At 45.9% G+C, this 15,474-nt stretch overlaps 1 protein-coding gene across 2 annotated transcripts in view; it reads right to left on the bottom strand.

Annotated features, from left to right (window-relative positions):
• The window catches only part of Kalrn (kalirin RhoGEF kinase), a 604,693-nt gene that overhangs the window by 224,748 nt on the left and 364,471 nt on the right, over positions 1-15,474 (bottom strand). For both annotated transcript variants that reach the window (XM_059277711.1, XM_059277712.1), the window contains exons 20-24: positions 15,104-15,219; positions 14,407-14,529; positions 6,764-6,946; positions 5,446-5,564; positions 318-384 (exon numbers count right to left, since the gene is read on the bottom strand). In XM_059277711.1, the coding sequence (XP_059133694.1) occupies positions 318-384; positions 5,446-5,564; positions 6,764-6,946; positions 14,407-14,529; positions 15,104-15,219 (608 nt within the window). The remainder of the gene's footprint in view (positions 1-317; positions 385-5,445; positions 5,565-6,763; positions 6,947-14,406; positions 14,530-15,103; positions 15,220-15,474) is intronic.

Genomic DNA, 15,474 nt, shown 5'->3' with positions numbered 1-15,474 from the left:
GGCCAGGCACTAGTCTTGTTATTTATTAAACCGGTATCACGGTTTGTACTTTGAAATGAAGTGCCTGACATACTCCCCTTTCCTCCCCCCCACTTTTTTTTGGTATGGGTCTAGCTCCTACTTGATAGAAGTGTAGAGCTTCTTTTCAAAAGCACTTTAAACTCCCATGCATTTGCACTTGACTCTGGGAGATCTCTCCAACTGCCTTTTTACTTTCCAGCAGAATGGAAAGAGAGCTGGGCTGCTCTCAGGGGGTTGACAAGGGCCTACATGGCACTTCTGTACCGGAGCTGGAAACGGATCACTGCAGGACTTACCTCCAAGCACTCATGTAAGTCCCTCACATACGCCTTCTCTGTTTGGAGCAGTTCAGCCATAATGAATCTAGAGGGGAACAAATGGCCTTTCAGTTGCTTTAGATACATTGCCTCCTCCCTTCCAACTTCACTTCCTCACCCTGGCACTTGTGACACGAGTCTCCTGCTTTCTACTTCACCAATAAAGCTCTTCCCTCTCCCAAGTCCCTCTCATCCTGGTTATGTGCTCTCCATCCCTTCTCCATGTCTGCGACCAGCTGGTTCTACTTTGTGCTTTTTCCACTCGTTTCTACAGTGCTGATGTGCACGCGCTGTGGACCATATGTGTGCACAGGCATATGTGCACAAGATGTAGGGCTGCTCACACTGCAGCTCGGCAGCTAAACAGTCTGAATCGCAGTTGTCTCTTCCATCTCCCAGATCTCTCTGACAGCTCCCAGAATGCTCTCTGCTCAGTAGTTTATGGACTTATACTGAAATAGTTCAGTACTCAAATTAAACAGGTTCCAAGTCAGGCAGAGATGTCCAACTGAGCTCAGGGCTTTACCAAGTTTTCTGTAAAGAACCAGGTTATATTTATGGGCTGTTCAGTCTCTGGTATGACCACTCAGCACAGCTGCTGTAACACGAGAGGCAGCAGAGAGATAAGAGCAGATGTGTTCCAATGAAAACAGGGCATTAAAAGTCTTACATGTCCCCATACATAGTCTGTTTGATTCCTTCAACCAGTTAGTATATGTAAGAATTATTTTATATTACAGACTATATAAAACAGAGGGTGAATCCCTTTGACCTGAGGCCACAGTTTGCTGATCTTGACCTTGGCTGGTTCTATTCGGCATTTAGGTAGTGTCTCCAATGAGATTTATTTGCATCACACATCTATGCACACAAAACCGGCACGCCCCATATTAGTTAACAGTGTTAAGTGATTCATATTCTTCAGAAGTTTATACTCTGTATCTTTCTTTCCTTTTCCTCCCAAGACAGGGTTTGTCTGCGTAGCCCTGGCTATCTTGGAACTCACTCTGTAGACCAGGCTGGCCTCAAACTCAGAGATCCTCTCGCCTCTGCCTCCTGAGTGCTGAGACTAAAGGTGTGCACCACCATCACCTGGCTATGCTCTGTATCTTTAAGGAAAGGACTCTCTCTTTGGACCCCTAAATAACATAATGGACTTGAGCATGGATGATGTATGGCTTCATTATTATTGTGCATCTATTTTACTTTTTTTTTTAATATGAAAGTAATGGGTTTTTTTTGTTTTTTTTTTAAAGATTTATTTATTTATTATGTATACAGTGTTCTGCCTACATACATGCTTGCAGGCCAGAAGAGGGCACCAGATCTCATTACAGATGGTTGTGAGCCACCATGTGGTTGCTGGGAATTGAACTCAGGACCTCTGGAAGAACAGCCAGTACTCTTAACCTCTGAGCCATCTCTCCAGCCCCTATTTTACTTTTTAATCTCCATAATTTTTTTAACTAGAAATAGTGCTTGTTAGTTGGTGTATGATAATCTAATTGAGTTCAAACTATATATTTAAACATTTATCTTACATTTTTAGTATCAGTTTTTCCTATAGTTCACGTTCTAACACCTATTTTTAGGTGTTCTATCACATGAAACATTTGAGAAACTATATCCCCAAGGTGTGGGCTTTTGAAAACACGACCAGAAATCCTATGTGGGCAGCATCTTTCCCGGGATCTTCATCTTGACGGGCTTCCCCCTAAAGCAATGTATCACTCTAATGGTGGCTTTCTACTAAAGGATTGATTTAAAGACTTCACTTTTGCAGAAGTCAATTAACCACTCTCTTCTTACTCTTCCTCTGTTGGCAGAGTGGAAAGCGTGTGAGTACTGGAGTTAGACAAACAGGAACTGAATTACAAATCTGTCAATCACTAGAACTAAGACCTGCTTCTCCAGGCCCCGGGACTTCTTATCTATAACACAGCTGACCACCCAGGACTGCTCCAAGGATTGAGTAAGACAGTGTGAGGACACTGCCTGTTGCATAGGATCCTGAGAAATGCTCAGAGGTCAGGTCTGTAGGTTGCTATGAAACCAGGGAGGATCTGAAGGAGCACAGCTGGCCTTGGGAAAACATTTTTGGTCTTTGCATTGGCTTCCATTTTTCTTGTTCTTTCTCTCCACCTCCTTCCTCCATGTTAACCTTCTTTATAACGTACTCCTCCATTCTCTCCACTGTCCCAGAAAGAAGCCTGGAGGGCCAGCCAAAGACAATCCTCTCCATGGCTTCTCTGTTATGACTTGAATTGTGTCCTCCATCTCTCCATTCCTCAGATCTTGACTTATTTGGAAATAATTATTACAGCACAAAATAGGGTGTGTTTCAATCCAAAATGGCCAGTATCCTTACAGAAGGGGAGATGTGCACACAGGCATAAACATTCAGGAGGAATGGCACATGACTGTGAACATTCCACTAACAAATGAAGGGGGGAGGCCTGGAGCAGATCTTTTCCTCTCTACCCTCAGAGAGAATTGAACCTTTGCACTCCTTGGTTTCAGCTCTCTGGATTCCAGGACAAGTATGTTTCTGTTGGCGAAGTCCCCACATTGTGGTACTTTGTTACACAGCTCTACAAACCAATGCAACCTCACACGAAGGATATTCTGACTTCACAGACCAGCTCTTGTTCCTTCAGTCTTAAGGAAGCTGTGATCCCTTTTTCATTTTGATAAAATTAACTACTTAACCGCCCCCACACACTGATTTCTTTCCAGTTTCACTCAGAATATAATAAAATATTCTTCATAAAGCTCCTCCCATAATCTCTGCATATGTGTGATTTTTATAAGCTCAGCTTAAAGAAAGTAAAACATCAATATATTGTAAGGTTGACATAGCTCATTCTTCACATGTTCAAGGCCTTTATAATTCCTGAATGAGAAGTGTGGGTCAGTAACTAACCAACCGACCAAAGGGGTAATGTGTTCTGCTTAGCTGCGGTCAAGATTCACTGAGAATATATCCTCAGGGGATGGGATCTAGGATCCCTGTGGGTGCCCCAACCTGCAATTGTTGAAGTTCCTTCTATAAAATGGCATAGTATCTGCATAGAATTTACACACATCCCCCAAGCCCTTTAAATAACTTCAAGATTACTTATAATGCCCAAGACAGCATAAGTGCTACACAAATAATTGCTATATTATACTGTTTAGAAAATAATGACAAGAAAATAGTCTGTGCATGTTCAGTACAGGCATAATTTTTTCCTGAATATTTCTAATCCAGGGCTAGTTAAATAGGAGGATGTGGGACTCATGAATATAGAGGGCTGGCTGAACTTGGGAGAATGGAGCAGGAATCTTGTGATAAATTGGTCCCAGCTCTCTAAATGGATTCCGACCCTAGCCATTCTTATTTTGATTCAATATATGGAAGTCTCAGGCAACTTCGGATTCTTCCATAGTGCTTGACTCCATCTCTATCTCACTTGCCTCTTATCCACATGGGCCAACTGTGACAGAGGAGTAAACTTAGGTACCAACTTTACCCCTGACCTCTACAACTCACTCTCAGGGCCAATTTCAAGCTACATATTCCTTTCCATTTAAAATATTATTCACAAGGCAAAGACTGGAATCCAAATATAAACCAGATACAGGGGTCGGGGAGGAGAGATGTTATAATCCCTTCCATAGCACCTTATTTTCTTCTGGCCCTAAAATGCAAGTAAGAAAACTGATGCTATCAGCTGTTTTCTTTCTTTCTTTCTTTCTTTCTTTCTTTCTTTCTTTCTTTCTTTCTTTCTTTCTTTCTTTCTCTTTCCTTCTTTCTTTCTTTCTCTCTCTCTCCCTCTCCCCATCCCTCCCTCTCTCTCTTCCTCCCTTTCTTTCTCCCTCCCTCCCTCCCTTCTTAGTTTCTTTTTGAAGATGGAGTCTCATTACATAACTCAGACTGGCTCTCAAATTGCCAGTCTTCCTGTCTAAACCTCCTGAGTGCTGGCATGAAAGGTATGCATCACTGTATTCAGCTATAGGGTTTATTTGTTATGTAATTCTGGATACCTTCTCGTCCCTCAACTAAGGTTTAAATTTCCATATCCAATAATATTCCATAAACTTCTTCTGGTCAACTGTGGTATCCCTGTTACTCTGGGAACCATTGGTTCATACAAGAGCGTATAAAATATTCTTTATCACCAAAGAGTTTATAATCTCATTAGTGAGACATGACCAGAGAGAATAAGTGAAAGAAGTATAGATAGATGTTCAGAAAGGGATGGAACAAGGGCAGCAGAGGATGCAGGTAGGAGTTCATGGAAGCATACGGTATGAGCTCAATAAAGTTGAGATGGGGACCAAATAAAACCACATGCGCGCGCGCGCGCACACACACACACCCACACCCACACACACACACACACACACACACGTGCGTGTGCAAACAAAGAGAGGAAAAGAAAAACCAAACCAAAACCAAAAGAGGAGGGTTCTAGGCCGGGAACGCTGCATCAACAACTGTATTTAACGTTCTTGTCGACAACGAAATCAGTGACAGTGATCTGTCTGCAGTGTGTCACTTGAACTGGGAAGCACTCTGAAATAAAACTGACTTAGGCGGGGCCAGGTGGTGGAACGCTGAGGAGTCTGGTCATTATTCAGAGAACGACATGAAACTGTTGGAAACCTGGAGCTAGTGAGAGGTGAGAGACATGACGGACGGAAACATGGTCTATGCAACGAAGAAGAGGCAGAATTCTGGATCTACTTGTTACATACTGATCATGGCATTGGGGGAGAGTTGCTCAGCTTCCCTAGGTCTGATTTCCGTTATGTGAAGTGGTTTGGTTACTGTTGAGTTCTTGACACTGTGACGCAAAATTTGATGGTCTAAGGGGCAGATGCCCCCCCCCCCCCCGGGAAGCCCCTGCTACATGAAGAGCACTTGGATACAGTAGAGAATGGAGAGGCTGAGAGGTCTCTGGTGAGCCTATCTCCTCAAGGTCTATCTCTACATCCACAGGTAGACAAGATGACATGTCAGCTGTCAAAGGGATGGGTAGCAGGGAAGACACGGAAGAGCCTGCTAGCTGCAGTGGGAGCCCCCCTCCCCCCTTCGCCACCCCCGCCCCCTCCCCCAACATACTCTTTCTTCCGAGCTGACTTCCGTTTCTCTTCGTTGACCTCGTGGTTAGCGTCCCGGAGCTTAACCTCACGATCTGAAAGGCTTGCTGGGATGATGTCCAGTTCTAGGTCCTTGTTATCCTGCGTGAGAAGTGTCACAGGGGTCACAGGGGTCAGCTCACCTTGGGGAAGCCTTAGGAAGGCCCCTCAGATGAATTGGGGGAAAGGGGTGAAAACAACCTCATGGAAGGTGACAAGATGGGGGACCCCACAAGGTCTCACCCACAGGCCTTCTTCATAGGGTCATTCTGCCTTTCAAGTAAAAAAAAGGTATAGGACGTTCTGGCCAAATATGTAGTGCTACTGTCTGTAGCTCCAGGCATTATGTTATCTGTTTTCCAGGTCTCTGATTAAATCTAAACACGAATTAGCCAGAATTGGTTCTTCATCAATAAAATAAATGTGAAACAGAAATACAGGAAAACACTGAAAACCTCCCATTTGTCAAGAGAAAAGAAACTGCTTTTTATTGAAACAAGCAGTCTCCCATGGAAACAGGAACAGAATACCCAATCAGTGACTGAACTCTGTAATTGCTCACCCCTGTTTGCTTAATCCATCATTAGTATTATGTATGATGGGACCTACAAAACAAAAAAACCCCAAACCCTCACTGCCTGAGCGAGACATTATGAACCTCAAATTTTAATGGTTTGACCGCTGTATTCAAGGCTGCTCTATCTCCAAGCATGGGATTGTTTAAAGATACATGAATTAGAACTCCTAGGATTAAATGCCAGGCTGGATTTAGCTTTTAATTCATAGGTTACCGACCTCTATTATAAAAAAGAGATTGAAAGTCAGTCTTCCTTTGCTTCATTGAACTTGGGACCTTCTTTTGGTTGAAGTGTCAGGCAGCCTTTACACACACTGTGCCCCGTATTCCCGAGAATCAGTCATATACATCTGAGGGGCTCTAATCACTGGCTCATTAACATAATTGGTTAGATGATAGTACTGAGGAGACCAAAATAAAGGGTTTTGTCCTCAGAGCCAACAGTTAACTATACAGAAAAAAACCCCTCTGCTTTGTATTCATAGGTCTTGCTCCTGGCCAGCCAATTCTGCAGTACATATAAGATTAATCATGGGGATGTGTAGGAGGGCTTGAGATGAATGGTTGGTTAAAGTCCCCCAAACCTATTAAAATGCACGAGGCTCATAGGGTCCACAGCTCGGAAGGACTGCCCAGGAGATGTGCTCCCTCAATGGTGAGCAGGCTAGCAGTACTGAGGGAGAGGAGAAGGAAGGATCTGCAGTGGCCAGCACCTCATACGCACCTCCGTGTTGACTCCCAGGGCTTTCTCCAGGGAGTACCGGTACTTCCCCATCCTCAGCGAGAAGTCTCGGTAGTGCTTGTCCACCGTGGTCACCCATTTCCTTATCTCCGTGGCATGGATGTGGCCCTTTTCCACAAAGCTGTCTGCGAGCTGGATCAGAAGCTTCACCTTCTCTTTTGTTTGCTGCCCCAAGAGACGGCCCAACATTACTGGATCACATCATTTCTCAGGCCCCTTTGCCCCAAGCCCCCTCTGCTCTGCACAGCAGCCACAGGTACCTCTCAGCTGATAACTGGGTTTGCATGGCAGCTCTGTCACTCAGCTTTTGGGTGGCCTAGACCAAATTATTCAAATCTCTCATGCCCTACCAGTTTCTCCATCCACAAAATAGGAATCCTAACAGCATCTGCTTCAGAAAGTTACTGCGAACTTTAATGGGCCAACAGTGCCTACTGCCTAGAACATGCTTGGAACACAGCAAGTGCTCTCAGGCGCTCCTGTAAGAACCTGTGCTGTGGAACACTGTGTTCCAGGCATGATGTGGCCACCACCCTCTTGGACTTTCAGCAGCTGTGATCACCTAAAGGAGAACTGCCCAAGATTGGGTCTACTGACCTTCCATCATGGAGGATGGGCAGGGCTCCCGAGGTCCTTACCCTTCCCAAGGATTTATAGATAGTTAAAGGTTATTAGGGGGAAGAACTCTCAAGGCCACGCCAATTCCAAAAGATACATAATCAGTTAATAGTTGATGGAGTTCAGTGACATTTCCTTCACTGGTGTAGTGGCTTGTAAGTTTCTCACACTCCTGTAAGTAACCCCTCACACATGTTCCCATTGAGAGGAACTGTTTCTTTGGTCTGTCTTTCTGGTGCCTTATCCGGGTGAGAAGGCATTTGCTCATGTCTCCAGAAAAGGTTCATACAACTAGTTAAGTCAAAAATGTTAGCCATTGATATTGATGTGATGTGAGGTTCTCTAATCTGAATTTAGTGACTTTATAGACTTCTAGAGCATGTTATGATCGCACCTGAGACTCACAGGAGTTTTAAAACATCTTTAGGAAGTATGCAGAGGGAGAAGAACAAGTCTCCGTGAGGTGACAGCAGCATTTGCCTTGGACCCTCTGCTCCCAGTTCCTGCCCGTCGCTGTACCGAGGCAGGGGTTACACAGCATGGAGCTGATGACCCTAACTAGCAGACTTCTATCTGCTTCACTATGAGATTTTTCTCTTTGTCTCTGTCCGAGGGAGACAAAGGGGTTAATGTAGTAGGTGCCTATTACAGGGCTAACCAGGCAAAAGTCTGACGTGGGTTGGGTTGACTTCGTTTGTAACACGAATTTGTTCAGCATTTCCTCAGTCTATGGTCCTCTGCAGAGAGCTGCGGGTTGGACTTGGGGGAGTAAACAAATGGAGAAATAAGGTTTCTAGAGGGGACAGGATTTTTCATACAGAACAGTCGACGGCTCGGGGCATCATGTAATTGACTGTCAAAGTCAGAAGAATGTTGTAACAGAGGGATGTTACAATACAGAGGATGAAGGCAGAGCTGCATGGGAAGGCAGAGAAGGCCTGCTGGGTAAGGCAGGGAGCCGGAAGTGACGAGTGCGGCCAGCACTTGCTCATCTTTTAGCATGAGTTCGAATTTCACAACTAAAATTTATGAGAGATGCCCGAGAACTCTTAAGGAAAACGAAATAACATTTAAATGATACGCTGGAAGGAAAACGTTCTTTTAAAGAAAGGAGGTCCAAATTTTGGACCATGCTACAATCTAGAAAACAGAGGCAGAAAAATCGCGAGAGCTGCAGTTGAAAAGACAGCGGATCTGTCCCATCTTGCAGGGCCGTGCATGAAGTAGCTGCTGAGTGGGACACCGAGGAAAAGCAAACCGCAGCCAGGAGGGCTGGTGCCACAAAGGAAGATCCTAAGGTGAAAGGTTAGGGGGAACTGGCAGATACCACCCTCCCGCTGTGTGTTCTGGAAAGTTCCAGCACAAGAGGAAGTACTCAGCTGCTAAGTCCAGGACTGAGAAGTGGAAAACAAGAAGATTCTACCTCCGGTCACCAAACTGTTTAGTACCAATAAGAAAGCTGGTAGCCATGGAGTTAAGCTTTGCAGGGTGCCCAGATGTCCCACTAAAGGTATGCCCGGAAGCTGCTGAACCACAGCAGAAGGACTCCGCCAGTGTGTGAGACAGGAACACCGTCAGCACTCTGGGATCCTCCTTAAGGATTGGGAGGGTGGGCTGGTCAGGGGCTGAGAGTCAAGGGCTGGAAGGGCTTTGGAATGGAAGAGAACGGGAGCAAGAGGGTTGTTTTCCTCATGCAGGGGCAGTGGCTTGCTACTTGTAACTGGACCATCCCCTCAGTGGAGTTCCTCTCTATAGAACACATCAGAACTTGTCATTGCCGCCTCCATAAGAATTGATATCAGCAATGTGAAATTCCCAAACGCACTGACGTTACCTCAGGATGCAGCCATGGCAGCACAGACACCTGGAAGGTGAGCTCTTCACCACAGAAAGAGAAAAAGGAGGTTACAGAACAGCACAAGGTCAATGTTCTCCTTGGCAAGTTTGGCCCAAGATCAAAGCTATGCCTCAGTTCCTGGGCTACGTGTAACCTATTTTCTCACTAACAAATGGAATTTACCCTGACAAATTAGTGTTCCAAACTTCCTACCAAGAACCTAAGCAAACAGTTGATTCATTACGGCAAAGCACACAAAAGACAGCCGGTCTCTACCAACTCCACCATCCCTACCCTCTCACAGCCCTAACTATCTCACATACACCTTTCCAGGCTCGTCCACACCCCTTCCCAAGAGAGAAGTGTCTGAGAGGGTAGCAGAGTGCTCTGTCTGACGCATGGCCAGGGGCACAACACAATTAGCCTCTCCTTTTTCAGCACGGTGGGCTGGCCAGGGGCTGAGAGTCAAGGGCTGGAAGGGCTTTGGAACAGAAGAGAAAAGGTAGGTGTGAGATTGGAGGAATATCCCTCCACCATGGACCTGCAACAGTAACTACACCAGGAACTTGCTAAGACAAGAAACCTGGGATCCTGAAGACGTGCATATCAGTTCTCTTAGGGTTCTTATCTTTTTCCTGGGGCAGGGTGTTCTTTCTGGTTTGTTGTTTTCTTAAAAGAGCTTGATCTTTGTTTTACCAATCAAGAAACCCCTTTCTATATAAAAGTCCTGGAAGTAGCTTCTCCCTGCTCCTGGTAAGGTGACCTCACTTCAGATGGTGTCTGTAGTGGGGGAACGGCCATTTTGCTAGTGGAACCTGAATCAGAAGGCAGCAAAGCTGACTCGGATCAGTAAGGAGAAAGCCTGTGACTGAGATTACTCTGCGTCCTCGAGGAGGCTGGGGAGCGGACCGTCAACAGGCGGTGTGGTCAAGCTCTACCCCACCTGGCCCCACCTGTCTTTGCAGGAGCCCATCTCTGAGGTTCTCCACTCCGAAACCACAGCTGTGCTGAATGTCATCCCCATCCTGCTGTGGGGATAGCGCCTGTGCACCCTACCCTCAGCCAATAGTCCTCCCTGCAGACAGGGGTGCATACTCCCACAGTTCCATGCACAGGCCTCTGTTTCAGCATGTGTCTCATGCAGTTGCTTATGTGTCCTCTTCAGTGGGCCTGAACCTCTCCTAAAAGCTGAGCGAATATCCTCCTCATCGGTCTATCTTCACTGTCTAGAAAAGAAGAAACACACTCTAAGAGGTGAATGGAGGGGTGAAGTGAGCGGATGCTAAATCTAGTGTTCAGAGGTGAGCAAGGCTAAGATCACTCAGCCCAATGGGACACAACCATGGCCGTGGCCCCCACAGAATACAATCTGAAACCACATGACCTGTCACATTCCCAGCTGCAGCTGATGAGACCAGAGACAAAAACTTGTCCTGCCAGAACAGCCCATCAGTAAGTGGCCAATCACTTTTCAGGTGTCCTGGCTTTAAAAGCCTGTTTGAGAATGGACATTGATGGCAATGTGACTCAGCTGAGGGTGTGTCTCTGGTGATCTCAACTACAGCGACAGGCGGCAGCTGGGGAGTAGAAGTGAAAGCATAGAGGAAAGGAGAGTAGGAATGCCCCAGGGCACTCTGGAGGCAGAAACAGGACCACTTGAGCTCTGGGGTTTGAGCCAGCACGGGGAACATAGCGAGACTCCTCCTCCATCATGTTCCTCCAGACAGGCAGGAGTTTGGTGCTGATGGCGATGTGGAGCCACTAGACCCTCCACACGCTGCTGGAAAGCCGCTTTGGAATCGGAAGCTCCTCAAAATTAAACAGAGAGGCCCCGTGTGACCTGGCCAATTCACTCTCACGTATACACGTAAGAAAACTGAGAAGAATGTGCTCACACCAAACTTGTAGGTAGTGCTAATATTCATTATTATTCCTAAGACCTCATAAAACATAAAGTTCATAAAACTAAATATTATTCATGTGAGAAGCAGTAAGTCAAGATCCAGCCGATAGATGATAAAGCTCTATCTGTGTAACGAACTATTATTTAGTCATCAAGAGGGATGAGGTGCCGACACACATTAAAACATGGGTGGACCACTGAAAACATTATGCTAAGGGAAAGAAGCTAGACAGAGGATTATATATTGAGTGATTCTAGTTAGAGGAAATATGCCTGAGGAGAGAAGGGAAGGAGGACTTTTACTCCTAATGTTTAACTCCTGAGCTCCACTCAGCCCTGGCCATGATTATAAAGCTTGTGAATATATTAAGAAAACCTCCACTGGATTGTAAAAAGAAAAAAACATCTAAAACCAATTTTGTTTTTAAAAGAAACAGCATTCTGTTAGATGCTGAGACGTTCAGCCTCCCTGTCATCAAGTGCCGGTTCCCCTATAATTTTTGAAACAATAAAAAGTATCATTTGTATTCTTCTAACTAGATTGCCTATAGGCATACCACAACATGCAATTGTGTGTTCTTACCCTTGCCAAACCTCTGTCTCATTTTTATTCTTATATTGGAAGGGTTTTTTTTTTTAATATAAAATTGCCTTTCTATATTCGGTGTTTCTATATTCCCCTTGATCTCATTTTTTTTTTGGAGCAGAGTATAATAATTCAGTATAACCTGTTGCACTATTCAATTGTGAGGGCCACCATACTTCTCTGTCATTCAAGGTCAGTTAGCTTTCCATACCAAATTTTCATTTCATTGGTTATAGCGACTAGATGCCAGAGCTGACTGGGCACTGGAGGTTTGCCCCCAGGGAGTTGACTGAGGTGAGGCTGGAGGCTTTGGGCAGAGGCTCCTCAGCTGGGCTGTTACCCAGTAGATATTCTGACACAAATAACTGAGATTGAGAACATGCTAGTCAGGAACTCGGTAACCACTAACAGACATAGTTCAGCTGGGAGGAAGACAGGAAATGGAGCTGAGTTAGAAAAGTCATGTTAGCATAGACTCGAGTGTCGTAGTTCTGAAGTCTATCCAAGATTCCTAATGTTCATGGATGTTTGGGACCTCCCTTCAATGCGTGAGCTGCATCAGGTAACCTGGGGAACACGGGGTGAACAAAGGGGGTTCTTGTCTTCAGGAATATTGAGGAGACATCCCTGCACAGAGATTCCTTGAGACACTCAGGCTCACACTGGAGATATCCCTGCACAAAGACTCCTGGGAAAAATATGGCTTGTGCCAGCTGCCCGAAGGTTATACAGACAGGGGCTGACAGTGCAGCAGGGGAGGGCCCTGTGCTATTCAGTAAGGAGACAGGACCACAGAAGAGGTGGCACTGGACTGGAAAGGTGGGCTGCTTTCCATAGCACAAACTAGAGAGAGGAGACGCTCTTTTAGGTGGAGGACTTGCATGGAAATGGCGGTGGGGCAAATGGATCTCTTGGAGGGTAAGAAAGAGCATCCACTCTGCTGAAGCCTGCGCTAGCATAAAGGAACAGCTGATGATAGACAGAAGTTGTGTGAGGCGGGAGGAGGTGGAGCCTGGAGACACTGAAGACCGTCAAAGTTACCGAATAGAGGGATGCTGTGGTCAAGTGACTCTTTACAGGATGTAAAGAGGAGTAGGATGGATCAGAGGGAAAGAAAGGCTGGGAGAATGCAATCCAATGAAGAAGCTACTGCAGTTTAGGGCAGAAATGACGGATGGAAGAGGGCAAAGCTAAGGAGCAGATTGTAAAGGATAAACTAACATGACTGCATCCTCTGCATTTCCACTTGGGCTATCAATAGACTTGTCCTAAGAAATTCTGGCTACTGCTATAGTCTACCCACACAGGTGGAGCCGACGCCATGCACCCTGCTAATGGTTCACTAACGATGCTCTTAGGAGAGGTCAGATGGACATAAACTGGCAACCTCAAAACCCACTTTCATTTGGATTTGAACTGGGGCCTGTTCCTCTCCTACCTTCTTAGTGCCATTTCTCTAGCTGGTGTTATATCAGAACTCATAGCTCTTCAGAGCAGGCAAAAGGCCCCAAAGCTCCAAACAATGCAAGCTACCTGCCCAATACTGAGTTCACAGCAGAGTTATAATATGGATAATTACTTGTGAATACCAGCACAGGAAGGAGGTTAAGTTTTGTTAAAGCAAGCTAGATGAACATGTGCTGTGATATTGAAGGGGTCTCTGGGGATGGTGTGAGTGTGTTCTCCTCCTTGGCCCCAAGACAAACAGCTCTCCCCCTGGAAAGGGCATCTTTCATGTGTGGAAGGGATGGCACAGAAAGCAGGCAGATATATAGGGTACCACAAAGAAAGGTCTATTACACATCAGCTTCTCAGTCAAAACAAGGGTCCTCGAGTCAAATGCTGGCTATAAAAACTTGTAAAAACCAGGTTTTCTTCCCTTACAGCATTCCTGCTACCTCAGTCTAAATGAGCTTGCAAAGGGGTGTACAGTTGCTCCCCAGAGATCTGACCTGATCACTAGCAAGTCTGAGGGCAAATGGAAGTAGGGTCTGAAAACTGGAAAGTCACCTGCTTTATGAGCCTGTCCTTAGTGGCTTCCCAGCACACAGTTCTGTGTACAGTGGCTGCTCTTGCTTCCCTAGCATGAAGGTGGCCAGAGCAGAGGTTCTGGGTGGACTGGGGGAGGTTTGGGATAGGCCCTATTTGGTAGGCACCCTGAATTTTCATCAGTTCCTGACTTACTATTCCAGCCCATAAGGTGTACTTTCCAAGACATTCAAATTTCAAGAATATGTAGATATACGTAGAGTTTAGGTGGGTCCAACCTGTAGTCCCTAGGCCACATGCATCCCCAGAGAGACAAGAATATAGCCCAACACATTTGTAGACGACAACATGTCACAGTGTTAAAAGGCTGGCTACCCCTGGAAGATGCTTACAAGGCATGCACAGTTTTACATGAGTATGTAAAACCTTTCACCTTAACTGGTCTGGGAGAAAAAAGGAGACCCCAGAATCTGGAGCATGATAATGAGGTGTCTTAGCAACCAACTTCCTGTTTGGAGATGTAATTTGGGGAGGACTTAGGTTCCAAAGGAGATAATCCCAAACATACTTTTCTTGTGCCATGAGGGCTACACATTTCTGTATACAGAGACTGTTCTTGTTTCCATAATGTAAAGTTGCCCACGAAGGGGAGTACTCGGTGGACTTGGGGAGGGGGCTGGGATACTCCCTACCTTGGCAGGCACCCTGAACTCCCCATATTCTTTCAGCAGCTCCTGAGTCTCCTCCGTGGTCTCCCCAGTGGAGGTATGTGTTGAGAGGTAATATTCTCCTGTTTCTTGGATCCAGTCTAATGCCTGTGGGAGGAAACACCACCACCAGTCCCCCAGAAGGCAGCTGCCAGCAGGAAGACATGCCACATTATGAGGAAGGCTTATGGCTTGGGACCCAGGAAATGTGACAGAATGTGTAGCTCTGAGGGAGCTGTTTTTTTAAATTTTTATTATTTTTTATGGAGGCTCTCCTTTGAGTTGGAATAGCCCGCCACAAAGTAGTAAACTGGGGCCCTATCATATGTCAGACCCAGTAAGTATCAATAAATCTATGTATAAATTGGGGGTCATCATGGGTCAGACTCAGTGAGTATCTATGTATCTATGTATAAACTGGGATTATCATGGGTCAGACCCAGTGAGTAGCTGTGTGTAAACTGGGGGTTATCATAGGTCAGACCCAGTGGATAACTGTACAGCCCATCATAACTCCCAGTGTCAAACTTAGCATTGAATGCCTAGAAAACCCAAATTACTGACAAGGGGAAACTGGCTATCCCTTCTTCTGTCATCCCCTCTCGCCTTAACTGTGCCTGCTACCATGGTCTTCTGTACCCAGCCCAGCAGTGAGGCACAGCCAAGGGAACTCTGGACATACCTGCTTAGCACTGCGCTCGAACACCACATATTGCTGACATTGATCTAACCGCCGCTTCTTCAAGGTCCAGAAGTGCAGGACACGATTCTCCCTCTGCAAGAGCTCACTCAAGATGGCTGTGGGAAGAGGAGGTGAGCAGCATCATGGGAAGGCTCTGTGCCAAGTCCCAACTATGTCAGCCCCACTACCAAAGGGACTTGCAAGACTCTTACAACTTCCTGGAAGGGATCAAGAGTAGGGAGAGCATGGATGGTAAGGACCTGTTTCTGAGGACTCTGTCAATAGATCACCACGGACCCAGATTCTCTCCACACTAGTCAGTCCTTATTGGAAGAGGCTTTGGAAAGTGAGGCCCTAAGGCTACAATTGAC

The sequence above is a fragment of the Peromyscus eremicus genome, chromosome 12, assembly GCF_949786415.1.
Source record: "Peromyscus eremicus chromosome 12, PerEre_H2_v1, whole genome shotgun sequence".
NCBI lineage: Eukaryota > Metazoa > Chordata > Mammalia > Rodentia > Cricetidae > Peromyscus > Peromyscus eremicus.
This window is presented reverse-complemented; position numbering and strand designations above follow the sequence as displayed.